Source organism: Chanos chanos, chromosome 5 (assembly GCF_902362185.1).
Source record: "Chanos chanos chromosome 5, fChaCha1.1, whole genome shotgun sequence".
Lineage (NCBI taxonomy): Eukaryota > Metazoa > Chordata > Actinopteri > Gonorynchiformes > Chanidae > Chanos > Chanos chanos.
This window is the reverse complement of record NC_044499.1, coordinates 42,984,683-43,012,384: the sequence shown is the minus strand read 5'-3', so window position 1 is coordinate 43,012,384 and position 27,702 is coordinate 42,984,683. Positions and strand designations below refer to the sequence as shown.

The 27,702-nt window shown below is 46.7% G+C and overlaps 1 protein-coding gene across 1 annotated transcript; it reads left to right on the top strand.

Annotated features, from left to right (window-relative positions):
- Positions 1-860: 860 nt before the first annotated feature.
- LOC115812568 (uncharacterized) lies at positions 861-27,538 on the top strand. Its single transcript, XM_030775052.1, has 50 exons — positions 861-915; positions 1,273-1,293; positions 2,742-2,904; positions 3,884-4,152; positions 4,396-4,541; positions 4,871-5,168; positions 5,359-5,521; positions 5,820-6,088; positions 6,332-6,477; positions 6,807-7,104; positions 7,268-7,475; positions 7,773-8,041; positions 8,285-8,430; positions 8,760-9,066; positions 9,248-9,410; positions 9,709-9,977; positions 10,221-10,366; positions 10,696-10,993; positions 11,143-11,350; positions 11,649-11,917; positions 12,161-12,306; positions 12,636-12,933; positions 13,126-13,288; positions 13,587-13,855; positions 14,099-14,244; positions 14,574-14,871; positions 15,019-15,226; positions 15,525-15,793; positions 16,037-16,182; positions 16,512-16,818; positions 17,038-17,200; positions 17,505-17,773; positions 18,018-18,163; positions 18,495-18,792; positions 19,021-19,183; positions 19,488-19,756; positions 20,001-20,146; positions 20,476-20,782; positions 21,002-21,164; positions 21,469-21,737; positions 21,982-22,127; positions 22,457-22,754; positions 22,993-23,155; positions 23,460-23,728; positions 23,973-24,118; positions 24,447-24,703; positions 24,933-25,100; positions 25,782-26,053; positions 26,240-26,337; positions 27,236-27,538. Exons 1-50 carry the CDS (start codon positions 861-863, stop codon positions 27,536-27,538), a joined length of 10,674 nt encoding a protein of 3,557 aa, XP_030630912.1.
- Positions 27,539-27,702: the final 164 nt, after the last annotated feature.

Sequence of the window (27,702 nt, the reverse complement as noted above, 5' to 3'; positions counted from 1 at the left end):
CACTGTCTGCTTCTTTACACCAGACTTTGGAGAACTTTTCTGGGAAGCTGTAATGTGTGTGGAGGTTCTTGCTAAGCTCTACTAAGCTTAGCTAAGCTCCATCCACCACTAACCAAATATCCCAACCAAACTGTGGAACTGTGTGTTACAGTGATAGGGAGACAATCCCCTGCTACTGTCCCACCTGTCAACACCGCCAGTGGTACTCGTGTGGATGCTTGGCAAAGCCAGAAGTACTGCTGCCAGGATAAGAATGCTTGTCTCCCCAGAACAATGTGATATTAAAGAAAATATTTACTGGTCACGAGTTGTCTGTTGGTTGAATGACCTGTTAGGAGAAATTGTACATCCTTGTTATTGCATCGTAATGTGAGATCTTGGTTACTTGGTTACTTATTAATAAGTTTCTCGTTCAACATATTAGTTTCCTTTCCCACTCACCTATCTATTTGACTGGTTTACCTATTTCCAGTTTTTATTTGCAGATTAGTAATTAGTAGAATAAGCAGCATACAAAGTCATTGACCTCGCCTATGGTGAATGAGTGATTTTTATCACACCATCTATTTCTCAGACAGAATGAATGAATGAATGAATGAATGGAAGACTAATCAACAATGATAACAACAGTACTAAAGAAACTATCCTTATTTTTCATCCTGAAGACTGGAATGGATGAGGAAGTACATGAAAAAGAGATTACATATTTGCTAAAAGAAGAGAAAAAGGAATGTATCTGGGAGTGTTTGTGTGATTGAAGGTTGTCTAAACAGGAGGACTGAAGAGCGAGGCAGAGTAGGAGTGACAAAATAAGGGAGGTTATTTAAATGATTGAAAGCTTGAGTTTGTATTACTTCACAATGTCTCTGACGGAGTGGCCTTATGTGGTGGTACTCACATGTCTCTGGCTTCACGGTAAGTTCTTTTGATTATTGGTAGAACTTCGAGACAGCTAACCATGGAAAAATGATGTATCACCTGTATAGATTTGTCATTTTTGGAGGAACAGTACAAAATTTTGTAACAACTATTACTATTCAGCCAAACTGCATTTCCCAAGAGTAACAAACTTACTAAGTTGTACAGTTGAAAAACTGAACTGTAGTGCTTCTTTTGTTTTGAACATATGTAAATGTCTATATGAGTATGTTTGGTTAAATAGAGAAATATTGTATTGTATTGTGTTGTATTGTATTGTATTATATTGCATTGCAGCCTTTGATTGTGCTTACCACTAATATGAACTTATTCATGAATTCCATAATTTTTTAGGTTCATATGGACAACTGGATGGTAAGATCATGCTCTTTATCTTTTTATTAACCATCAAATAATCTTCCAACATATGGGGATACAAAGGAACTGATTTAAGATATGAGCCATTTTAAGCAAAAAGACAAGTATAACCCTGAATCACACGGCCAAAAATGAATGTATCAAGAGTTTTTGATGTCCTATCATTAATAGAAATGATCTTGTTATGATCATGTTCTTGTAGGATGACATTTTGTTTAGAAAATATAGTTCACATATGCTAAATTTAATTATAAATGCTCTGACTCTTCAAAAGCAAATACAAGGATTGGTATGAGGTGTGAGATGGATAAAACCAACTATTAGAATTAATGTTAATCGTAGTCAAGACCTGTCTTAGACTTAATTAGTCTATGCCAGTGGTTCTCAATCTTGCTCCTGGGGGACCCCTGTCTCTTCATGTTTTCCATCTCTCCCTTCTCTGACTGCCTGACTGAACTCATCAGTGGCACTTTTGATTGGCTAAGCACACCTGATTTAATCAAGAGCATGTTAATCACACTGATCAAGTGTGATCTGAGCAAGGATAGATAGTAGATAAGAAGAGCAAGGGTCCCCCCAAGAGCAGGATTGAGAATCACTGGTCTAGGCATTCCTTTTAAAGAAATCATCCCTCATGGTTGAAAACTGAAGGAACAATACATACACCGGTTGGAGAAGCACCACCAATAGTAGACTCCACTAACATCTGCACAAGAAAAAAGAATTACTACGCTGTCATAGCTCGTGCAGAATGCCGCTGCACGCCTGGTCTTCAACCTCCCTAAGCACTCTCATGTCACTCCACTCCTTACTGCGCTCCACTGGCTTCCGGTAGCTGCCCGCATCCAATTCAAGACACTGGTACTGGCCTACCAGGCAACAAGAGGCTCTGCCCCATCATACCTTCAGTCCCTAATAACTCCATATACCACTACTAGAACCCTCCGCTCTACGACCTGGTCCCCTCACTTCGGGAACCCGGCAGCCGCTCCTCCCGACCACGCCTCTTCTCTGCCATTGCCCCGAGGTGGTGGAACGACCTCCCTCATACAGTTAGGACTGCGGAATCCCTCACCATCTTCCGCAAGAGACTGAAAGCCCACCTCTTCAGAACCCACCTATCCACCTAAGCCTAACCCCCTCCCCTTCCTTAAAAAAAAACCAAAAAAAAAAAAACCTTGTCTTGTATCTATGTTTGTCTAAGAATTCCAGGGCGCAATACGAAGGAGTAAATTGACGCTCAGTCTTTTTAGCGATGTATGCTTATGAGGTATTAGGAATCTGACTGATGCACTGATTGTAAGTCGCTTTGGCTAAAAGCGTCTGCTAAATGCTAAATTGTAAATTGTCATATCTGACTCGTTTTACAGTCCAACAACCTGGTACCTCTGACCATTTCAGTATATTGGTAATTTCACCTAATATTCTATTTTTAATTTTCATAGTGTGTGGCAGGACTCCACTTAATAACAGGATTGTGGGGGGACAGGATGCCCCAGCAGGAAGCTGGCCATGGCAGGCTAGTTTGCACAAATTTGGAGGCCATGTATGTGGAGGCTCCCTTATAAATAAGGAATGGGTGTTATCTGCAGCACACTGCTTCTCTAGGTAAGGAATAACATATACAAAACTATTTTCATCTTTACTAATGTTCGCAGTAGAGTGAAAGCATCAGTGACAACAAAGACAAAAGAAATTAATAATTTTAAAAAATATAAAGGATAACTAGTCTTAAGGGAATAAGTCTGCAAGGTAAATAAATAAACAAGCTCATGGATCGTTCAGGTCCTGAGTTCTGATTTCACTGTTCTGGGTATATGCATGTTAATGAATGATTAGATTCTTTCTCATCTGACTTGATCGCTGAAAGGATAAAGTGTCAGCATTGGCCCTTGTCTTTCTTTAGCAGCCAGGGTGAGCACCAGTCACCTTTACAGTGTACCTATTAGTGTTATATGGACTGTCTTGACTTAAATAACCATTATACATACTCAAATCCAAGTCATCTAGTTTGAAAAAAGGCCATTTGCTGAAGTGTCTCGGTGAGTAAAATGTGCATTGCTAGTCACATGAGAAATTGCTTTTCAGTTAAGAGCTAGCATAATAACTTTCTGCTGGTGTGACCCCAGCTTTTCCACTAATAGACTGGGGTAGTGCTAACTTGTACAGTTGTCAAAAGAGAAGTGTCTGGTGATGCTACTAGACATCTTTGGAACTCTTGCTTGACTGTGCCAAAAACTTGGAGAAATCAAGTAAGCATTTTTGAGACAGCTGATAGCACTATAGAAGGTCTCTCTTGCTCCCTATCTCTCTTTCACTAACTGTGTGTGTTTGTGTGTGTATGTGTGTATGTCTGTGAATGTGCGTGTGTGTGCATGTATGTGCGCATACACATACATACGCATATATAAACTCCTCCATTACAGTCTGTTTGGGACTGTACATTTAATAACAATCAAAATAGGGAACTTTGAAAAAGATTGGGGAAGAAAATGATCTTCAGTACATATAAACCAGAAACAGTTGTTGTTATTGTACTGTTTTGTGTAAAGTAACGACAAAAATTCTTTCTGAAACCTCCATCCAGTTTCAGCACAACTGGTTGGACTGTTTATCTGGGACGACAGAACCAGGAAGGCAGTAACCCTAATGAAGTGTCCAGAGGTGTGACTGCCATCGTCGTACATCCCAGTTATGACAGTGACTCCTTAGACAACGACATCGCCCTACTCAAGCTCAGCTCTCCAGTTACATTTACGGACTACATTGGACCCGTCTGTCTCGCGGCAAGCGGCAGCACGTTCCCCAACGGCACAGACAGCTGGGTCACGGGCTGGGGGACCATCGGCGAAGGAGGTCAGTATCTTCTCCTAACTACGCAGGAATATATTAGGAGCCGTGAAAACAAAATTAAAAGGAAAAAAGAGAACAGCCTCCGTGAGACTGATTGAGAACTCGTTGTAGACCTGCCATATTGCTGATACATGTGCTTGTGAAGGCTCAGAGCATCATGCTTGACCCAAGCAATGTTGGGAGGTCCTCCATCCATGGGCTCCAGCTCTGTTCGCTCAACTTTCTCATGGGATCTCTTTCCTGTAGAGCCGCTCCCCTCCCCTCAGACGCTACAGGAAGTGGAGGTCCCGGTGGTGGGGAACAGACAGTGTAGCTGCCTGAATGGGGTCGGCACAATCACGGACAACATGATCTGCGCTGGTTTATTGGAGGGGGGCAAGGACTCTTGTCAGGTACAGTTGAAGAGCACTGCAGCTGTTTGAGATGAAAATGAAACAGCTTTGCCACGTGAAGTGCTCAGTCCCACCAATTCACTGAACTGGTTGGCTTGTCCAAGTACTTTGAAGGGTGAGGCAAGAGAATGAGAGTGGGAATGATGCAGATGTGAAATGGAGCATCGCGTCAAAGTTATTGTGTTTTTCTGGTTAGCTCTGTCAAAATGCAACTGAACAGAGCTTTTGTTTACCTTTTTACGTACTCAGAATTTGCGTGATGTGACCGATCAATACTGAAAGGGTGTAAAATTGAATTGTTCCTTTCTTCTTGGAAATCGTCTCCACAGGGAGACTCGGGAGGTCCCATGGTAACCAAGCCGAACTCCGTATGGATTCAGACTGGGGTCGTTAGCTTTGGATTCGGCTGTGCCCGACCCAATCTGCCCGGAGTCTACGCCAGGGTATCCCGCTATGAAACTTGGATCAGCTCGCAGATCAGCAGTGATCCGCCAGGGTTCGTCCGCTTCACCGCCAGTGGGGTGGATTCAGACAGTAGTTACAGCTGCCCCGGTCTGCCACCCCCTGTCACCACTGCTCCTGAGATCCCCACAACAACCGTTGCCTCTGGCCTTATCTCAGCCGAAGGTCAGCACAGTTTGTCTCACCTAAAGAGCTGATGGCTTGCATCAGCATCCTTCCTCTATGATCGCTTGTACCGTCCCCACACACACACACACACACACAAACATGTAGATATAATTATGTTCTTCTGTATTTGGATTCCTTGAAGACATACGTGTTTGTGGCTTTCCAACTTTGGCTTGTTTGGTCTCAGTTTGTGGCAGGACTCCACTTAATAACAGGATTGTGGGGGGACAGGATGCCCCAGCAGGAAGCTGGCCATGGCAGGCTAGTTTACACCGATTCGGCAGCCATGTTTGCGGAGGCTCCCTGATCAATAGGGAGTGGGTGATATCTGCAGCACATTGTTTCTCAAGGTAAGCCGTCATCTGGGCAGGTGTCCTTTCACGCTTTCTTTGGCATTCACATCCTCACTGCACTGATGGAAAGCACAAACCTGACAGGAAAGTTTAAAATATGAACACGCGTAATAAAAAGGATGGGTTGTTTGGTGTGAAAAGACAAAGATGGCAAATTTTAACCATGAGCTAATCACTTGAAGATTGAATGTTAGGGTACTGCAATAGGCCACGTTTGCAGTTTGCGGAAACCAAAGGCTCTGAACTCGTTACTGGGGTGTGCTGACACAAAGTTCTCTCTGAAACCTCCATCCAGTTTCAGCACAACTGGTTGGACTGTTTATCTGGGACGACAGAACCAGGAAGGCAGTAACCCTAATGAAGTGTCCAGAGGTGTGACTGCCATCGTCGTACATCCCAGTTATGACAGTGACTCCTTAGACAACGACATCGCCCTACTCAAGCTCAGCTCTCCAGTTACATTTACGGACTACATTGGACCCGTCTGTCTCGCGGCAAGCGGCAGCACGTTCCCCAACGGCACAGACAGCTGGGTCACGGGCTGGGGGACCATCGGCGAAGGAGGTCAGTATCTTCTCCTAACTACGCAGGAATATATTAGGAGCCGTGAAAACAAAATTAAAAGGAAAAAAGAGAACAGCCTCCGTGAGACTGATTGAGAACTCGTTGTAGACCTGCCATATTGCTGATACATGTGCTTGTGAAGGCTCAGAGCATCATGCTTGACCCAAGCAATGTTGGGAGGTCCTCCATCCATGGGCTCCAGCTCTGTTCGCTCAACTTTCTCATGGGATCTCTTTCCTGTAGAGCCGCTCCCCTCCCCTCAGACGCTACAGGAAGTGGAGGTCCCGGTGGTGGGGAACAGACAGTGTAGCTGCCTGAATGGGGTCGGCACAATCACGGACAACATGATCTGCGCTGGTTTATTGGAGGGGGGCAAGGACTCTTGTCAGGTACAGTTGAAGAGCACTGCAGCTGTTTGAGATGAAAATGAAACAGCTTTGCCACGTGAAGTGCTCAGTCCCACCAATTCACTGAACTGGTTGGCTTGTCCAAGTACTTTGAAGGGTGAGGCAAGAGAATGAGAGTGGGAATGATGCAGATGTGAAATGGAGCATCGCGTCAAAGTTATTGTGTTTTTCTGGTTAGCTCTGTCAAAATGCAACTGAACAGAGCTTTTGTTTACCTTTTTACGTACTCAGAATTTGCGTGATGTGACCGATCAATACTGAAAGGGTGTAAAATTGAATTGTTCCTTTCTTCTTGGAAATCGTCTCCACAGGGAGACTCGGGAGGTCCCATGGTAACCAAGCCGAACTCCGTATGGATTCAGACTGGGGTCGTTAGCTTTGGATTCGGCTGTGCCCGACCCAATCTGCCCGGAGTCTACGCCAGGGTATCCCGCTATGAAACTTGGATCAGCTCGCAGATCAGCAGTGATCCGCCAGGGTTCGTCCGCTTCACCGCCAGTGGGGTGGATTCAGACAGTAGTTACAGCTGCCCCGGTCTGCCACCCCCTGTCACCACTGCTCCTGAGATCCCCACAACAACCGTTGCCTCTGGCCTTATCTCAGCCGAAGGTCAGCACAGTTTGTCTCACCTAAAGAGCTGATGGCTTGCATCAGCATCCTTCCTCTATGATCGCTTGTACCGTCCCCACACACACACACACACACACACACACACACACACACACAAACATGTAGATATAATTATGTTCTTCTGTATTTGGATTCCTTGAAGACATACGTGTTTGTGGCTTTCCAACTTTGGCTTGTTTGGTCTCAGTTTGTGGCAGGACTCCACTTAATAACAGGATTGTGGGGGGACAGGATGCCCCAGCAGGAAGCTGGCCATGGCAGGCTAGTTTACACCGATTCGGCAGCCATGTTTGCGGAGGCTCCCTGATCAATAGGGAGTGGGTGATATCTGCAGCACATTGTTTCTCAAGGTAAGCCGTCATCTGGGCAGGTGTCCTTTCACGCTTTCTTTGGCATTCACATCCTCACTGCACTGATGGAAAGCACAAACCTGACAGGAAAGTTTAAAATATGAACACGCGTAATAAAAGGATGGGTTGTTTGGTGTGAAAAGACAAAGATGGCAAATTTTAACCATGAGCTAATCACTTGAAGATTGAATGTTAGGGTACTGCAATAGGCCACGTTTGCAGTTTGCGGAAACCAAAGGCTCTGAACTCGTTACTGGGGTGTGCTGACACAAAGTTCTCTCTGAAACCTCCATCCAGTTTCAGCACAACTGGTTGGACTGTTTATCTGGGACGACAGAACCAGGAAGGCAGTAACCCTAATGAAGTGTCCAGAGGTGTGACTGCCATCGTCGTACATCCCAGTTATGACAGTGACTCCTTAGACAACGACATCGCCCTACTCAAGCTCAGCTCTCCAGTTACATTTACGGACTACATTGGACCCGTCTGTCTCGCGGCAAGCGGCAGCACGTTCCCCAACGGCACAGACAGCTGGGTCACGGGCTGGGGGACCATCGGCGAAGGAGGTCAGTATCTTCTCCTAACTACGCAGGAATATATTAGGAGCCGTGAAAACAAAATTAAAAGGAAAAAAGAGAACAGCCTCCGTGAGACTGATTGAGAACTCGTTGTAGACCTGCCATATTGCTGATACATGTGCTTGTGAAGGCTCAGAGCATCATGCTTGACCCAAGCAATGTTGGGAGGTCCTCCATCCATGGGCTCCAGCTCTGTTCGCTCAACTTTCTCATGGGATCTCTTTCCTGTAGAGCCGCTCCCCTCCCCTCAGACGCTACAGGAAGTGGAGGTCCCGGTGGTGGGGAACAGACAGTGTAGCTGCCTGAATGGGGTCGGCACAATCACGGACAACATGATCTGCGCTGGTTTATTGGAGGGGGGCAAGGACTCTTGTCAGGTACAGTTGAAGAGCACTGCAGCTGTTTGAGATGAAAATGAAACAGCTTTGCCACGTTGACTGCTCAGTCCCACCAATTCACTGAACTGGTTGGCTTGTCCAAGTACTTTGAAGGGTGAGGCAAGAGAATGAGAGTGGGAATGATGCAGATGTGAAATGGAGCATCGCGTCAAAGTTATTGTGTTTTTCTGGTTAGCTCTGTCAAAATGCAACTGAACAGAGCTTTTGTTTACCTTTTTACGTACTCAGAATTTGCGCGATGTGACCGATCAATACTGAAAGGGTGTAAAATTGAATTGTTCCTTTCTTCTTGGAAATCGTCTCCACAGGGAGACTCGGGAGGTCCCATGGTAACCAAGCCGAACTCCGTATGGATTCAGACTGGGGTCGTTAGCTTTGGATTCGGCTGTGCCCGACCCAATCTGCCCGGAGTCTACGCCAGGGTATCCCGCTATGAAACTTGGATCAGCTCGCAGATCAGCAGTGATCCGCCAGGGTTCGTCCGCTTCACCGCCAGTGGGGTGGATTCAGACAGTAGTTACAGCTGCCCCGGTCTGCCACCCCCTGTCACCACTGCTCCTGAGATCCCCACAACAACCGTTGCCTCTGGCCTTATCTCAGCCGAAGGTCAGCACAGTTTGTCTCACCTAAAGAGCTGATGGCTTGCATCAGCATCCTTCCTCTATGATCGCTTGTACCGTCCCCACACACACACACACACACACAAACATGTAGATATAATTATGTTCTTCTGTATTTGGATTCCTTGAAGACATACGTGTTTGTGGCTTTCCAACTTTGGCTTGTTTGGTCTCAGTTTGTGGCAGGACTCCACTTAATAACAGGATTGTGGGGGGACAGGATGCCCCAGCAGGAAGCTGGCCATGGCAGGCTAGTTTACACCGATTCGGCAGCCATGTTTGCGGAGGCTCCCTGATCAATAGGGAGTGGGTGATATCTGCAGCACATTGTTTCTCAAGGTAAGCCGTCATCTGGGCAGGTGTCCTTTCACGCTTTCTTTGGCATTCACATCCTCACTGCACTGATGGAAAGCACAAACCTGACAGGAAAGTTTAAAATATGAACACGCGTAATAAAAAGGATGGGTTGTTTGGTGTGAAAAGACAAAGATGGCAAATTTTAACCATGAGCTAATCACTTGAAGATTGAATGTTAGGGTACTGCAATAGGCCACGTTTGCAGTTTGCGGAAACCAAAGGCTCTGAACTCGTTACTGGGGTGTGCTGACACAAAGTTCTCTCTGAAACCTCCATCCAGTTTCAGCACAACTGGTTGGACTGTTTATCTGGGACGACAGAACCAGGAAGGCAGTAACCCTAATGAAGTGTCCAGAGGTGTGACTGCCATCGTCGTACATCCCAGTTATGACAGTGACTCCTTAGACAACGACATCGCCCTACTCAAGCTCAGCTCTCCAGTTACATTTACGGACTACATTGGACCCGTCTGTCTCGCGGCAAGCGGCAGCACGTTCCCCAACGGCACAGACAGCTGGGTCACGGGCTGGGGGACCATCGGCGAAGGAGGTCAGTATCTTCTCCTAACTACGCAGGAATATATTAGGAGCCGTGAAAACAAAATTAAAAGGAAAAAAGAGAACAGCCTCCGTGAGACTGATTGAGAACTCGTTGTAGACCTGCCATATTGCTGATACATGTGCTTGTGAAGGCTCAGAGCATCATGCTTGACCCAAGCAATGTTGGGAGGTCCTCCATCCATGGGCTCCAGCTCTGTTCGCTCAACTTTCTCATGGGATCTCTTTCCTGTAGAGCCGCTCCCCTCCCCTCAGACGCTACAGGAAGTGGAGGTCCCGGTGGTGGGGAACAGACAGTGTAGCTGCCTGAATGGGGTCGGCACAATCACGGACAACATGATCTGCGCTGGTTTATTGGAGGGGGGCAAGGACTCTTGTCAGGTACAGTTGAAGAGCACTGCAGCTGTTTGAGATGAAAATGAAACAGCTTTGCCACGTTGACTGCTCAGTCCCACCAATTCACTGAACTGGTTGGCTTGTCCAAGTACTTTGAAGGGTGAGGCAAGAGAATGAGAGTGGGAATGATGCAGATGTGAAATGGAGCATCGCGTCAAAGTTATTGTGTTTTTCTGGTTAGCTCTGTCAAAATGCAACTGAACAGAGCTTTTGTTTACCTTTTTACGTACTCAGAATTTGCGCGATGTGACCGATCAATACTGAAAGGGTGTAAAATTGAATTGTTCCTTTCTTCTTGGAAATCGTCTCCACAGGGAGACTCGGGAGGTCCCATGGTAACCAAGCCGAACTCCGTATGGATTCAGACTGGGGTCGTTAGCTTTGGATTCGGCTGTGCCCGACCCAATCTGCCCGGAGTCTACGCCAGGGTATCCCGCTATGAAACTTGGATCAGCTCGCAGATCAGCAGTGATCCGCCAGGGTTCGTCCGCTTCACCGCCAGTGGGGTGGATTCAGACAGTAGTTACAGCTGCCCCGGTCTGCCACCCCCTGTCACCACTGCTCCTGAGATCCCCACAACAACCGTTGCCTCTGGCCTTATCTCAGCCGAAGGTCAGCACAGTTTGTCTCACCTAAAGAGCTGATGGCTTGCATCAGCATCCTTCCTCTATGATCGCTTGTACCGTCCCCACACACACACACACACACACACACAAACATGTAGATATAATTATGTTCTTCTGTATTTGGATTCCTTGAAGACATACGTGTTTGTGGCTTTCCAACTTTGGCTTGTTTGGTCTCAGTTTGTGGCAGGACTCCACTTAATAACAGGATTGTGGGGGGACAGGATGCCCCAGCAGGAAGCTGGCCATGGCAGGCTAGTTTACACCGATTCGGCAGCCATGTTTGCGGAGGCTCCCTGATCAATAGGGAGTGGGTGATATCTGCAGCACATTGTTTCTCAAGGTAAGCCGTCATCTGGGCAGGTGTCCTTTCACGCTTTCTTTGGCATTCACATCCTCACTGCACTGATGGAAAGCACAAACCTGACAGGAAAGTTTAAAATATGAACACGCATAATAAAAAGGATGGGTTGTTTGGTGTGAAAAGACAAAGATGGCAAATTTTAACCATGAGCTAATCACTTGAAGATTGAATGTTAGGGTACTGCAATAGGCCACGTTTGCAGTTTGCGGAAACCAAAGGCTCTGAACTCGTTACTGGGGTGTGCTGACACAAAGTTCTCTCTGAAACCTCCATCCAGTTTCAGCACAACTGGTTGGACTGTTTATCTGGGACGACAGAACCAGGAAGGCAGTAACCCTAATGAAGTGTCCAGAGGTGTGACTGCCATCGTCGTACATCCCAGTTATGACAGTGACTCCTTAGACAACGACATCGCCCTACTCAAGCTCAGCTCTCCAGTTACATTTACGGACTACATTGGACCCGTCTGTCTCGCGGCAAGCGGCAGCACGTTCCCCAACGGCACAGACAGCTGGGTCACGGGCTGGGGGACCATCGGCGAAGGAGGTCAGTATCTTCTCCTAACTACGCAGGAATATATTAGGAGCCGTGAAAACAAAATTAAAAGGAAAAAAGAGAACAGCCTCCGTGAGACTGATTGAGAACTCGTTGTAGACCTGCCATATTGCTGATACATGTGCTTGTGAAGGCTCAGAGCATCATGCTTGACCCAAGCAATGTTGGGAGGTCCTCCATCCATGGGCTCCAGCTCTGTTCGCTCAACTTTCTCATGGGATCTCTTTCCTGTAGAGCCGCTCCCCTCCCCTCAGACGCTACAGGAAGTGGAGGTCCCGGTGGTGGGGAACAGACAGTGTAGCTGCCTTAATGGGGTCGGCACAATCACGGACAACATGATCTGCGCTGGTTTATTGGAGGGGGGCAAGGACTCTTGTCAGGTACAGTTGAAGAGCACTGCAGCTGTTTGAGATGAAAATGAAACAGCTTTGCCACGTGAAGTGCTGAGTCCCACCAAGTCACTGAACTGGTTGCCTTGTCCAAGTATTTTGAAGGGTGAGGCGAGAGAATGAGAGTGGGAATGTTGCAGATGTGAAATGGAGCATCACGTCAAAGTTATTGTGTTTTTCTGGTTAGCTCTGTCAAAATGCAACTGAACAGAGCTTTTGTTTTCCTTTTTACTTACTCAGAGTTTGCGTGATGTGATCAGTCAATATTGAAAGGGTGCAAAATTGAATTGTTCCTTTCTTCTTGGAAATCGTCTCCACAGGGAGACTCGGGAGGTCCCATGGTAACCAAGCCGAACTCCGTATGGATTCAGACTGGGGTCGTTAGCTTTGGATTCGGCTGTGCCCGACCCAATCTGCCCGGAGTCTACGCCAGGGTATCCCGCTATGAAACTTGGATCAGCTCGCAGATCAGCAGTGATCCGCCAGGGTTCGTCCGCTTCACCGCCAGTGGGGTGGATTCAGACAGTAGTTACAGCTGCCCCGGTCTGCCACCCCCTGTCACCACTGCTCCTGAGATCCCCACAACAACCGTTGCCTCTGGCCTTATCTCAGCCGAAGGTCAGCACAGTTTGTCTCACCTAAAGAGCTGATGGCTTGCATCAGCATCCTTCCTCTATGATCGCTTGTACCGTCCCCACACACACACACACACACACACAAACATGTAGATATAATTATGTTCTTCTGTATTTGGATTCCTTGAAGACATACGTGTTTGTGGCTTTCCAACTTTGGCTTGTTTGGTCTCAGTTTGTGGCAGGACTCCACTTAATAACAGGATTGTGGGGGGACAGGATGCCCCAGCAGGAAGCTGGCCATGGCAGGCTAGTTTACACCGATTCGGCAGCCATGTTTGCGGAGGCTCCCTGATCAATAGGGAGTGGGTGATATCTGCAGCACATTGTTTCTCAAGGTAAGCCGTCATCTGGGCAGGTGTCCTTTCACGCTTTCTTTGGCATTCACATCCTCACTGCACTGATGGAAAGCACAAACCTGACAGGAAAGTTTAAAATATGAACACGCGTAATAAAAAGGATGGGTTGTTTGGTGTGAAAAGACAAAGATGGCAAATTTTAACCATGAGCTAATCACTTGAAGATTGAATGTTAGGGTACTGCAATAGGCCACGTTTGCAGTTTGCGGAAACCAAAGGCTCTGAACTCGTTACTGGGGTGTGCTGACACAAAGTTCTCTCTGAAACCTCCATCCAGTTTCAGCACAACTGGTTGGACTGTTTATCTGGGACGACAGAACCAGGAAGGCAGTAATCCTAATGAAGTGTCCAGAGGTGTGACTGCCATCGTCGCACATCCCAGTTATGACAGTGACTCCTTAGACAACGACATCGCCCTACTCAAGCTCAGCTCTCCAGTTACATTTACGGACTACATTGGACCCGTCTGTCTCGCGGCAAGCGGCAGCACGTTCCCCAACGGCACAGACAGCTGGGTCACGGGCTGGGGGACCATCGGCGAAGGAGGTCAGTATCTTCTCCTAACTACGCAGGAATATATTAGGAGCCGTGAAAACAAAATTAAAAGGAAAAAAGAGAACAGCCTCCGTGAGACTGATTGAGAACTCGTTGTAGACCTGCCATATTGCTGATACATGTGCTTGTGAAGGCTCAGAGCATCATGCTTGACCCAAGCAATGTTGGGAGGTCCTCCATCCATGGGCTCCAGCTCTGTTCGCTCAACTTTCTCATGGGATCTCTTTCCTGTAGAGCCGCTCCCCTCCCCTCAGACGCTACAGGAAGTGGAGGTCCCGGTGGTGGGGAACAGACAGTGTAGCTGCCTGAATGGGGTCGGCACAATCACGGACAACATGATCTGCGCTGGTTTATTGGAGGGGGGCAAGGACTCTTGTCAGGTACAGTTGAAGAGCACTGCAGCTGTTTGAGATGAAAATGAAACAGCTTTGCCACGTTGACTGCTCAGTCCCACCAATTCACTGAACTGGTTGGCTTGTCCAAGTACTTTGAAGGGTGAGGCAAGAGAATGAGAGTGGGAATGATGCAGATGTGAAATGGAGCATCGCGTCAAAGTTATTGTGTTTTTCTGGTTAGCTCTGTCAAAATGCAACTGAACAGAGCTTTTGTTTACCTTTTTACGTACTCAGAATTTGCGCGATGTGACCGATCAATACTGAAAGGGTGTAAAATTGAATTGTTCCTTTCTTCTTGGAAATCGTCTCCACAGGGAGACTCGGGAGGTCCCATGGTAACCAAGCCGAACTCCGTATGGATTCAGACTGGGGTCGTTAGCTTTGGATTCGGCTGTGCCCGACCCAATCTGCCCGGAGTCTACGCCAGGGTATCCCGCTATGAAACTTGGATCAGCTCGCAGATCAGCAGTGATCCGCCAGGGTTCGTCCGCTTCACCGCCAGTGGGGTGGATTCAGACAGTAGTTACAGCTGCCCCGGTCTGCCACCCCCTGTCACCACTGCTCCTGAGATCCCCACAACAACCGTTGCCTCTGGCCTTATCTCAGCCGAAGGTCAGCACAGTTTGTCTCACCTAAAGAGCTGATGGCTTGCATCAGCATCCTTCCTCTATGATCGCTTGTATCGTCCCCACACACACACACACACACACACAAACATGTAGATATAATTATGTTCTTCTGTATTTGGATTCCTTGAAGACATACGTGTTTGTGGCTTTCCAACTTTGGCTTGTTTGGTCTCAGTTTGTGGCAGGACTCCACTTAATAACAGGATTGTGGGGGGACAGGATGCCCCAGCAGGAAGCTGGCCATGGCAGGCTAGTTTACACCGATTCGGCAGCCATGTTTGCGGAGGCTCCCTGATCAATAGGGAGTGGGTGATATCTGCAGCACATTGTTTCTCAAGGTAAGCCGTCATCTGGGCAGGTGTCCTTTCACGCTTTCTTTGGCATTCACATCCTCACTGCACTGATGGAAAGCACAAACCTGACAGGAAAGTTTAAAATATGAACACGCATAATAAAAAGGATGGGTTGTTTGGTGTGAAAAGACAAAGATGGCAAATTTTAACCATGAGCTAATCACTTGAAGATTGAATGTTAGGGTACTGCAATAGGCCACGTTTGCAGTTTGCGGAAACCAAAGGCTCTGAACTCGTTACTGGGGTGGGCTGACACAAAGTTCTCTCTGAAACCTCCATCCAGTTTCAGCACAACTGGTTGGACTGTTTATCTGGGACGACAGAACCAGGAAGGCAGTAACCCTAATGAAGTGTCCAGAGGTGTGACTGCCATCGTCGTACATCCCAGTTATGACAGTGACTCCTTAGACAACGACATCGCCCTACTCAAGCTCAGCTCTCCAGTTACATTTACGGACTACATTGGACCCGTCTGTCTCGCGGCAAGCGGCAGCACGTTCCCCAACGGCACAGACAGCTGGGTCACGGGCTGGGGGACCATCGGCGAAGGAGGTCAGTATCTTCTCCTAACTACGCAGGAATATATTAGGAGCCGTGAAAACAAAATTAAAAGGAAAAAAGAGAACAGCCTCCGTGAGACTGATTGAGAACTCGTTGTAGACCTGCCATATTGCTGATACATGTGCTTGTGAAGGCTCAGAGCATCATGCTTGACCCAAGCAATGTTGGGAGGTCCTCCATCCATGGGCTCCAGCTCTGTTCGCTCAACTTTCTCATGGGATCTCTTTCCTGTAGAGCCGCTCCCCTCCCCTCAGACGCTACAGGAAGTGGAGGTCCCGGTGGTGGGGAACAGACAGTGTAGCTGCCTGAATGGGGTCGGCACAATCACGGACAACATGATCTGCGCTGGTTTATTGGAGGGGGGCAAGGACTCTTGTCAGGTACAGTTGAAGAGCACTGCAGCTGTTTGAGATGAAAATGAAACAGCTTTGCCACGTGAAGTGCTCAGTCCCACCAAGTCACTGAACTGGTTGCCTTGTCCAAGTATTTTGAAGGGTGAGGCGAGAGAATGAGAGTGGGAATGTTGCAGATGTGAAATGGAGCATCACGTCAAAGTTATTGTGTTTTTCTGGTTAGCTCTGTCAAAATGCAACTGAACAGAGCTTTTGTTTTCCTTTTTACTTACTCAGAGTTTGCGTGATGTGATCAGTCAATATTGAAAGGGTGCAAAATTGAATTGTTCCTTTCTTCTTGGAAATCGTCTCCACAGGGAGACTCGGGAGGTCCCATGGTAACCAAGCCGAACTCCGTATGGATTCAGACTGGGGTCGTTAGCTTTGGATTCGGCTGTGCCCGACCCAATCTGCCCGGAGTCTACGCCAGGGTATCCCGCTATGAAACTTGGATCAGCTCGCAGATCAGCAGTGATCCGCCAGGGTTCGTCCGCTTCACCGCCAGTGGGGTGGATTCAGACAGTAGTTACAGCTGCCCCGGTCTGCCACCCCCTGTCACCACTGCTCCTGAGATCCCCACAACAACCGTTGCCTCTGGCCTTTTCTCAGCCGAAGGTCAGCACAGTTTGTCTCACCTAAACTGCTTTGGGAATGAGTACCTGGTGAACGTCCCTTCTGCTTTCAGCTGATGGCTCGCATCAGCATCCTTCCTCTATGATCGCTTGTACCATCCTCACACACACACACACACAAACATGTAGATATATTTATGTTCTTCTGTATTTGGATTCCTTGAAGGCATACGTGTTTGTGGCTTTCCAACTTTGGCTTTTTTGGTCTCAGTTTGTGGCAGGACTCCACTTAATAACAGGATTGTGGGGGGACAGGATGCCCCAGCAGGAAGCTGGCCATGGCAGGCTAGTTTACACCGATTTGGCAGCCATGTTTGCGGAGGCTCCCTGATCAATAGGGAGTGGGTGGTATCTGCAGCACATTGTTTCTCAAGGTAAGCCGTCATCTGGGCAGGTGTCCTTTCATGCTTTCTTTGACTTTCACATCCTCACTGCCCTGATGGAATGTAATACCTGATTGGAGCAGGTAAGATTAACAAATTAACATTTTTAATGAAAAGGTTAAGATGTTTGATGTGATGAGACCAAGACAGCTAATTTTAAACATGTGCTAATCACTTGAATGTGTAATGTTAGTGTACTGCAATAGGGTACCTTTGCAGTTTGTTTAATCCCAAAGGCTTTCAACTTGTCACTGGAGTGTACTGATATCAAATTTTCTCTGAAACCCCCATGCAGTCCCAGCACGACTGGTTGGATCGTTTATCTGGGACGACAGAACCAGGAAGGCAGTAACCCTAATGAAGTGTTCAGAAGCGTGTCTGCCATTGTTTTACATCCCAGTTATGACAGTGATACCAATGACAACGACATCGCCCTACTCAAGCTCAGCTCTCCAGTTACATTTACGGACTACGTTGGACCCGTCTGTCTCGCGGCAAGTGGCAGCACGTTCCCCAACGGCACAGACAGCTGGGTCACGGGCTGGGGAACCATCGGTGAAGGAGGTCAGTATTTTCTCTTCGCCACGTAAGAATATATGAGGAGCCGTGAAAACAAAATGAAATGGAAAAAAAGAGAAAAGCCTCCCTGAGACTGATTGAGAGCTCATTGTAGACCTGCCATATTACTGATACATGTGCTTGTGAAGGCTCAGAGCATCATGCTTGACCTAAGCAATGTTGGGAGGTCCTCCATCCATGGGCTCCAGCTCTGTTCGCTCAACTTTCTCATGGGATCTCTTTCCTGTAGAGCTGCTCCCCTCCCCTCAGACGCTACAGGAAGTGGAGGTCCCGGTGGTGGGGAACAGACAGTGTAGCTGCCTGAATGGGGTTGGCACAATCACGGACAACATGATCTGCGCTGGTTTATTGGAGGGGGGCAAGGACTCTTGTCAGGTACAGTTGAAGAGCACTGCAGCTGTTTGAGATGAAAATGAAAGAGCTTTGCCACGTGAAGTGCTCAGTCCCACCAAGTCACTGAACTGGTTGCCTTGTCCAAGTATTTTGAAGGGTGAGGCGAGAGAATGAGAGTGGGAATGTTGCAGATGTGAAATGGAGCATCACGTCAAAGTTATTGTGTTTTTTTCTGGTTAGCTCTGTCAAAATGCAACTGAACAGAGCTTTTGTTTTCCTTTTTACTTACTCAGAGTTTGCGTGATGTGATCAGTCAATATTGAAAGGGTGCAAAATTGAATTGTTCCTTTCTTCTTGGAAATCGTCTCCACAGGGAGACTCGGGAGGTCCCATGGTAACCAAGCCGAACTCCGTATGGATTCAGACTGGGGTCGTTAGCTTTGGATTCGGCTGTGCCCGACCCAATCTGCCCGGAGTCTACGCCAGGGTATCCCGCTATGAAACTTGGATCAGCTCGCAGATCAGCAGTGATCCGCCAGGGTTCGTCCGCTTCACCGCCAGTGGGGTGGATTCAGACAGTAGTTACAGCTGCCCCGGTCTGCCACCCCCTGTCACCACTGCTCCTGAGATCCCCACAACAACCGTTGCCTCTGGCCTTTTCTCAGCCGAAGGTCAGCACAGTTTGTCTCACCTAAACTGCTTTGGGAATGAGTACCTGGTGAACGTCCCTTTTGCTTTCAGCTGATGGCTCGCATCAGCATCCTTCCTCTATGATCGCTTGTACCGTCCTCACACACACACACACACAAACATGTAGATATATTTATGTTCTTCTGTATTTGGATTCCTTGAAGGCATATGTGTTTGTGGCTTTCCAACTTTGGCTTTTTTGGTCTCAGTTTGTGGCAGGACTCCACTTAATAACAGGATTGTGGGGGGACAGGATGCACCAGCAGGAAGCTGGCCATGGCAGGCTAGTTTACACCGATTTGGCAGCCATGTTTGCGGAGGCTCCCTGATCAATAGGGAGTGGGTGGTATCTGCAGCACATTGTTTCTCAAGGTAAGCTGTCATCTGGGCAGGTGTCCTTTCATGCTTTCTTTGACTTTCACATCCTCACTGCACTGATGGAATGTAATACCTGATTGGAGCAGGTAAGATTAACAAATTAACATTTTTAATGAAAAGGTTAAGATGTTTGATGTGATAAGACCAAGACAGCTAATTTTAAACATGTGCTAATCACTTGAATGTGTAATGTTAGTGTACTGCAATAGGGTACCTTTGCAGTTTGTTTAATCCCAAAGGCTTTCAACTTGTCACTGGAGTGTACTGATATCAAATTTTCTCTGAAACCCCCATGCAGTCCCAGCACGACTGGTTGGATCGTTTATCTGGGACGACAGAACCAGGAAGGCAGTAACCCCAATGAAGTGTTCAGAAGCGTGTCTGCCATTGTTTTACATCCCAGTTATGACAGTGATACCAATGACAACGACATCGCCCTACTCAAGCTCAGCTCTCCAGTTACATTTACGGACTACGTTGGACCCGTCTGTCTCGCGGCAAGTGGCAGCACGTTCCCCAACGGCACAGACAGCTGGGTCACGGGCTGGGGAACCATCGGTGAAGGAGGTCAGTATTTTCTCTTCGCCACGTAAGAATATATGAGGAGCCGTGAAAACAAAATGAAAAGGAAAAAAAGAGAAAAGCCTCCGTGAGACTGATTGAGAGCTCATTGTAGACCTGCCATATTACTGATACATGTGCTTGTGAAGGCTCAGAGCATCATGCTTGACCCAAGCAATGTTGGGAGGTCCTCCATCCATGGGCTCCAGCTCTGTTCGCTCAACTTTCTCATGGGATCTCTTTCCTGTAGAGCCGCTCCCCTCCCCTCAGACGCTACAGGAAGTGGAGGTCCCGGTGGTGGGGAACAGACAGTGTAGCTGCCTGAATGGGGTTGGCACAATCACGGACAACATGATCTGCGCTGGTTTATTGGAGGGGGGCAAGGACTCTTGTCAGGTACAGTTGAAGAGCACTGCAGCTGTTTGAGATGAAAATGAAAGAGCTTTGCCACGTGAAGTGCTCAGTCCCACCAAGTCACTGAACTGGTTGCCTTGTCCAAGTATTTTGAAGGGTGAGGCGAGAGAATGAGAGTGGGAATGTTGCAGATGTGAAATGGAGCATCATGTCAAAGTTATTGTGTTTTTCTGGTTAGCTCTGTCAAAATGCAACTGAACAGAGCTTTTGTTTTCCTTTTTACTTACTCAGAGTTTGCGTGATGTGATCAGTCAATATTGAAAGGGTGCAAAATTGAATTGTTCCTTTCTTCTTGGAAATCGTCTCCACAGGGAGACTCGGGAGGTCCCATGGTAACCAAGCCGAACTCCGTATGGATTCAGACTGGGGTCGTTAGCTTTGGATTCGGCTGTGCCCGACCCAATCTGCCCGGAGTCTACGCCAGGGTATCCCGCTATGAAACTTGGATCAGCTCGCAGATCAGCAGTGATCCGCCAGGGTTCGTCCGCTTCACCGCCAGTGGGGTGGATTCAGACAGTAGTTACAGCTGCCCCGGTCTGCCACCCCCTGTCACCACTGCTCCTGAGATCCCCACAACAACCGTTGCCTCTGGCCTTTTCTCAGCCGAAGGTCAGCACAGTTTGTCTCACCTAAACTGCTTTGGGAATGAGTACCTGGTGAACGTCCCTTTTGCTTTCAGCTGATGGCTCGCATCAGCATCCTTCCTCTATGATCGCTTGTACCGTCCTCACACACACACACACACAAACATGTAGATATATTTATGTTCTTCTGTATTTGGATTCCTTGAAGGCATATGTGTTTGTGGCTTTCCAACTTTGGCTTTTTTGGTCTCAGTTTGTGGCAGGACTCCACTTAATAACAGGATTGTGGGGGGACAGGATGCACCAGCAGGAAGCTGGCCATGGCAGGCTAGTTTACACCGATTTGGCAGCCATGTTTGCGGAGGCTCCCTGATCAATAGGGAGTGGGTGGTATCTGCAGCACATTGTTTCTCAAGGTAAGCTGTCATCTGGGCAGGTGTCCTTTCATGCTTTCTTTGACTTTCACATCCTCACTGCACTGATGGAATGTAATACCTGATTGGAGCAGGTAAGATTAACAAATTAACATTTTTAATGAAAAGGTTAAGATGTTTGATGTGATAAGACCAAGACAGCTAATTTTAAACATGTGCTAATCACTTGAATGTGTAATGTTAGTGTACTGCAATAGGGTACCTTTGCAGTTTGTTTAATCCCAAAGGCTTTCAACTTGTCACTGGAGTGTACTGATATCAAATTTTCTCTGAAACCCCCATGCAGTCCCAGCACGACTGGTTGGATCGTTTATCTGGGACGACAGAACCAGGAAGGCAGTAACCCCAATGAAGTGTTCAGAAGCGTGTCTGCCATTGTTTTACATCCCAGTTATGACAGTGATACCAATGACAACGACATCGCCCTACTCAAGCTCAGCTCTCCAGTTACATTTACGGACTACGTTGGACCCGTCTGTCTCGCGGCAAGTGGCAGCACGTTCCCCAACGGCACAGACAGCTGGGTCACGGGCTGGGGAACCATCGGTGAAGGAGGTCAGTATTTTCTCTTCGCCACGTAAGAATATATGAGGAGCCGTGAAAACAAAATGAAAAGGAAAAAAAGAGAAAAGCCTCCGTGAGACTGATTGAGAGCTCATTGTAGACCTGCCATATTACTGATACATGTGCTTGTGAAGGCTCAGAGCATCATGCTTGACCCAAGCAATGTTGGGAGGTCCTCCATCCATGGGCTCCAGCTCTGTTCGCTCAACTTTCTCATGGGATCTCTTTCCTGTAGAGCCGCTCCCCTCCCCTCAGACGCTACAGGAAGTGGAGGTCCCGGTGGTGGGGAACAGACAGTGTAGCTGCCTGAATGGGGTTGGCACAATCACGGACAACATGATCTGCGCTGGTTTATTGGAGGGGGGCAAGGACTCTTGTCAGGTACAGTTGAAGAGCACTGCAGCTGTTTGAGATGAAAATGAAAGAGCTTTGCCACGTGAAGTGCTCAGTCCCACCAAGTCACTGAACTGGTTGCCTTGTCCAAGTATTTTGAAGGGTGAGGCGAGAGAATGAGAGTGGGAATGTTGCAGATGTGAAATGGAGCATCATGTCAAAGTTATTGTGTTTTTCTGGTTAGCTCTGTCAAAATGCAACTGAACAGAGCTTTTGTTTTCCTTTTTACTTACTCAGAGTTTGCGTGATGTGATCAGTCAATATTGAAAGGGTGCAAAATTGAATTGTTCCTTTCTTCTTGGAAATCGTCTCCACAGGGAGACTCGGGAGGTCCCATGGTAACCAAGCCGAACTCCGTATGGATTCAGACTGGGGTCGTTAGCTTTGGATTCGGCTGTGCCCGACCCAATCTGCCCGGAGTCTACGCCAGGGTATCCCGCTATGAAACTTGGATCAGCTCGCAGATCAGCAGTGATCCGCCAGGGTTCGTCCGCTTCACCGCCAGTGGGGTGGATTCAGACAGTAGTTACAGCTGCCCCGGTCTGCCACCCCCTGTCACCACTGCTCCTGAGATCCCCACAACAACCGTTGCCTCTGGCCTTTTCTCAGCCGAAGGTCAGCACAGTTTGTCTCACCTAAACTGCTTTGGGAATGAGTACCTGGTGAACGTCCCTTTTGCTTTCAGCTGATGGCTCGCATCAGCATCCTTCCTCTATGATCGCTTGTACCGTCCTCACACACACACACACACACACACACACAAACATGTAGATATATTTATGTTCTTCTGTATTTGGATTCCTTGAAGGCATATGTGTTTGTGGCTTTCCAACTTTGGCTTTTTTGGTCTCAGTTTGTGGCAGGACTCCACTTAATAACAGGATTGTGGGGGGACAGGATGCCCCAGCAGGAAGCTGGCCATGGCAGGCTAGTTTACACCGATTTGGCAGCCATGTTTGCGGAGGCTCCCTGATCAATAGGGAGTGGGTGGTATCTGCAGCACATTGTTTCTCAAGGTAAGCTGTCATCTGGGCAGGTGTCCTTTCATGCTTTCTTTGACTTTCACATCCTCACTGCACTGATGGAATGTAATACCTGATTGGAGCAGGTAAGATTAACAAATTAACATTTTTAATGAAAAGGTTAAGATGTTTGATGTGATAAGACCAAGACAGCTAATTTTAAACATGTGCTAATCACTTGAATGTGTAATGTTAGTGTACCTCAATAGGGTACCTTTGCAGTTTGTTTAATCCCAAAGGCTTTCAACTTGTCACTGGAGTGTACTGATATCAAATTTTCTCTGAAACCCCCATGCAGTCCCAGCACGACTGGTTGGATCGTTTATCTGGGACGACAGAACCAGGAAGGCAGTAACCCCAATGAAGTGTTCAGAAGCGTGTCTGCCATTGTTTTACATCCCAGTTATGACAGTGATACCAATGACAACGACATCGCCCTACTCAAGCTCAGCTCTCCAGTTACATTTACGGACTACGTTGGACCCGTCTGTCTCGCGGCAAGTGGCAGCACGTTCCCCAACGGCACAGACAGCTGGGTCACGGGCTGGGGAACCATCGGTGAAGGAGGTCAGTATTTTCTCTTCGCCACGTAAGAATATATGAGGAGCCATGAAAACAAAATGAAAAGGAAAAAAAGAGAAAAGCCTCCCTGAGACTGATTGAGAGCTCATTGTAGACCTGCCATATTGCTGATACATGTGCTTGTGAAGGCTCAGAGCATCATGCCTGACCCAAGTAATGTTGGGAGGTCCTCCATCCATGGGCTCCAGCTCTGTTCGCTCAACTTTCTCATGGGATCTCTTTCCTGTAGAGCTGCTCCCCTCCCCTCAGACGCTACAGGAAGTGGAGGTCCCGGTGGTGGGGAACAGACAGTGTAGCTGCCTGAATGGGGTTGGCACAATCACGGACAACATGATCTGCGCTGGTTTATTGGAAGGGGGCAAGGACTCTTGTCAGGTACAGTTGAAGAGCACTGCAGTTGTTTGAGATGAAAATGAAACAGCTTTGCCACATTGAGTGCTCAGTCCCACCAATTCACTGAACTGGTTGCTTTGTCCAAGTATTTTGAAGGGTGAGGCGAGAGAATGAGAGTGGGAATGATGCAGATGTGAAATGGAGCATCACGTCAAAGTTATTGTGTATTTCTGGTTTGCTCTGTTAAATCTCAACAGAACAGAGCTTTTGTTTGCTGTTTACTTATTGTGAGCTTGCATGATTTAATCAATCATCATTGAAAGGGAATAAAACTGAAATGTTCATTTCTTCTTGGAAATCGCCTCTACAGGGAGACTCAGGAGGTCCCATGGTAACCAAGCCGAACTCCGTATGGATTCAGACTGGGGTCGTTAGCTTTGGATTCGGCTGTGCCCGACCCAATCTGCCCGGAGTCTACGCCAGGGTATCCCGCTATGAAACTTGGATCAGCTCGCAGATCAGCAGTGATCCACCAGGGTTCGTCCGCTTCACCGCCAGTGGAGTGGATTCAGACAGTAGTTACAGCTGCCCCGGCCTATTACCCCTTACCACAACAGTGCCTCAGACATCTGCTACAACACAGAGCACTTCGTCATGTGAGAATTATATTTCTATGTCAACTTTTTTGCTTAAAATTTTCCTGTTTTGGTATGTAGACTTATTATTGCTGTTTATTAATCCAATTTTTATGTGATACAGTTCTAATATTCCTCTCTTATTATTGTCATTCTGTTTTTTTTCGTTCATTTTTCTATATTTGTTTTCTTCGTACTTTCATGTACTTTTCTCTCTGAACAGTTGTATGTGGTGAAGCTCCCCTTAACACACGTTTTGGAGGAAGCAGTCTGGTTGGGAATGGTGCTTGGCCTTGGATGGTAAGCCTTCAGTTCAATGGAGCTCACGTCTGTGGAGGGTCATTGCTTAGTGAGGAGTTTGTCTTGAGCTCTGCAAACTGCTTTTCCAGGTAGGAAAATTTAGTCTGCAATCAGAAGGTAAACATATTTTTGCAGTTTAGTGCTTGTTTATAGATATATGTGTTTCAATCTGGAAGAAAAATATATTTTAAAAATATGTAAATCTTGTAGAGTTTTCAGTCCCCTATTCTTTTTATTATTACATTTGTGAAAAACTGTTTGGCTGCGAATAGAATTCCAGTGTAAGCTTCCAGCCGCTGTGCTAATATTGGAGCATTTCTCCAAGTAGTGTTTGCCTCAAGCAGCGATTAATCTCTTAGAAGGCAAATCTCTCAGAACGCAAATCATGTGGATAATTCACTTAATAGAATTAATTTAGTACCCATTATTAAAGTAATAGAGTTAATTTAATACCTATGGTATGATTATTTTTGTTGGTTACAAAAACATTTAGTCTTCATTTTGAGTTGCAAAGTCTTTCTAAATATTATAAATCTCAATGATTTTATCTGAATATATTAATTAAATTGTTTTACTCATTCAGAGAAAAGTGATTTTTAAAATGATATAATTTTGCCTAACTCAAGTAGACTATGCCAAGAGGGCCAAACAACATCATTCATTCATTGTATGTGTGTGTTTGTGTGTGTGTGAGAGAGAGAGAGAGAGAGAGTGAGTGAGTGAGTGTATGTTTGTAGTCCACTCACATGCTATTACTTTCTCTCCCTTAGCTATCCACTCAACGCCAGTGGTTGGACTGCATTTCTGGGTTCTCAGCCTGGGAATAACACTTCTGACACATTCTTGCTCTCACTGGGTGTAGCCAATATCACTCTTAGCAACCTTACCGATGTCTCTAATCTAGCTGTGGTACAGCTTCAGACCAGTGTGGTGTTCACTGACTATATTCAGCCACTGTGTGTTGATCTGGATGATCAGAAAACCTTTCCTTTGGGGTCAACCTGCTGGGTAACTGGCTGGGGACAAGGGGACAACAATTCAAGTAAGTTAGCTGAGTTCAACTATATGACAGCACTGTTTATGTGAGAGTTTGTTTCTGTGATACATGTAAAAGACTAAGATCAGAACATGTAATACATTCAAGTTGAAACAGGCAAAATTAGCAAGCAGTTGGTTTGTCTAAAGACTAAAAAGAGTAAACACCTTGCCCTGTATGTCTCCTCCTCAGCTAATTTTGTGCTAAAGGAACTACAGACTACAGTCACTGATTGTGGAAACATCACTTTTTCTGACAACATATGCATCGAGGCTGTTGACATTCAAGAGGTAGTGAATACACAAATGCATTTTGTAACTGCTCTTTACTTCTCCAGACATGCTTCTAAGAACAGTTTAATAGTCACTTGTCCAAGTGATGTTTGTCCTAATGACAAGCATGGGTGATGGCCATACTTTCTCACTACATGACATAGTGAGTGCTTTCATGTTAATTGCGAACGACTACTTGCGAATGTTTCACATGTCATAGGCTCCCCTTTACCCTGTGGTACAGTAAACTACCAAGACAGTACAAAACAGTTCAGTGCCTTCTTTCCAGCACAAATAAAAAACATCTGATCTGTTCCCGATTGTCTCCACGTCTAAAAATGATGAAGAAGTCTAAATAAGTACAAAGAAGTCACAGGCCGACCCGTACTGCTTTGCACTGCATCACAGCATGCTTGCATGGTAGCCACAGATGTGTTTTACTGCAGACTCACATATCACACGGGCTAGCATAGCTGCGTATTCCATTAAACCAAAATTTATGTTGGTCATCTGCAATAAGGTAGCAGGAATGCTAAGTACTATTCACTTATTAAAGGCGCTGTCTCTGTGCATTAATGTTTGCGAAATCATTAGTGATTTGTTTTAAGAACACTCCTTACATGGAAATTTGTGGTTGATCATGTACTGTTGAATGTCTTGTGCAAGGCTTGCCCAGTCACAAAGTCCACAAGGCTAAGGCTATGCTTCGCATTGCATTGTCACTCATCTTGATGTAACCTTCGTATACACCAGTACACACTCTGCAGTTGTTTACTAAATCAGACTTCAGAGGACTTACTGGATGTAGGACTGAGACTTTATTCAGTAATATGGGCAGTAATATTTTTTTCATTATTAGTTTTTACATGGGCTTAAATATGTACTTGAATATGCTTTTTGGTCTTCTCCTGCCCAGGGTGATTTTGGTGGTCCATTGATGTGCAAATCCGACCTTTCGTGGTACCAAGCTGGTGTAATAATGCCAGCTGCTGAAGATACTCGTGCTGCCAACATTCAAGTTTTCTCTAAAATATCTCAGTTTGGAGAATTCCTCCGAGACACAGTAGGTGATCTCCCCTCCCCTCGGACGACTGTGGCCCCAACAACGTCTACCACCAAAAGTACTGTTAGGCCGCTTAGCACAGCCCCCCAGTCTCTGTCCCTGTCCTTCTTCCTTATCGTCTCTCCCCTCCTCATCTCCTTAAGTATGATATCATAATGATGCAGCTAATTATGAGCCACACACTCTCTTTATTCTTTCTCTCTCTCTCTCTCTCTCTCTCTCTCTCTCTACCCATTTCCTCCTTGCTTCACATCTATTATCTCTTTCTTGTTAGATTCACTCAAACAAACCAAACGTGCAACCACCATACCAGAAATGTG

Excerpts from the sequence above, each read along its gene's own strand:
- LOC115812568 (XM_030775052.1), top strand. The coding sequence starts at position 861 with ATGTCTCTGACGGAGTGGCCTTATGTGGTGGTACTCACATGTCTCTGG. Across the intron at positions 9,067-9,247 it reads CTCAGCCGAAGGTCAGCACA|TTTGTGGCAGGACTCCACTT; the intron begins GTTTGTCTCACC and ends GTTTGGTCTCAG. Across the intron at positions 17,774-18,017 it reads GGGAACCATCGGTGAAGGAG|AGCTGCTCCCCTCCCCTCAG; the intron begins GTCAGTATTTTC and ends TCTTTCCTGTAG.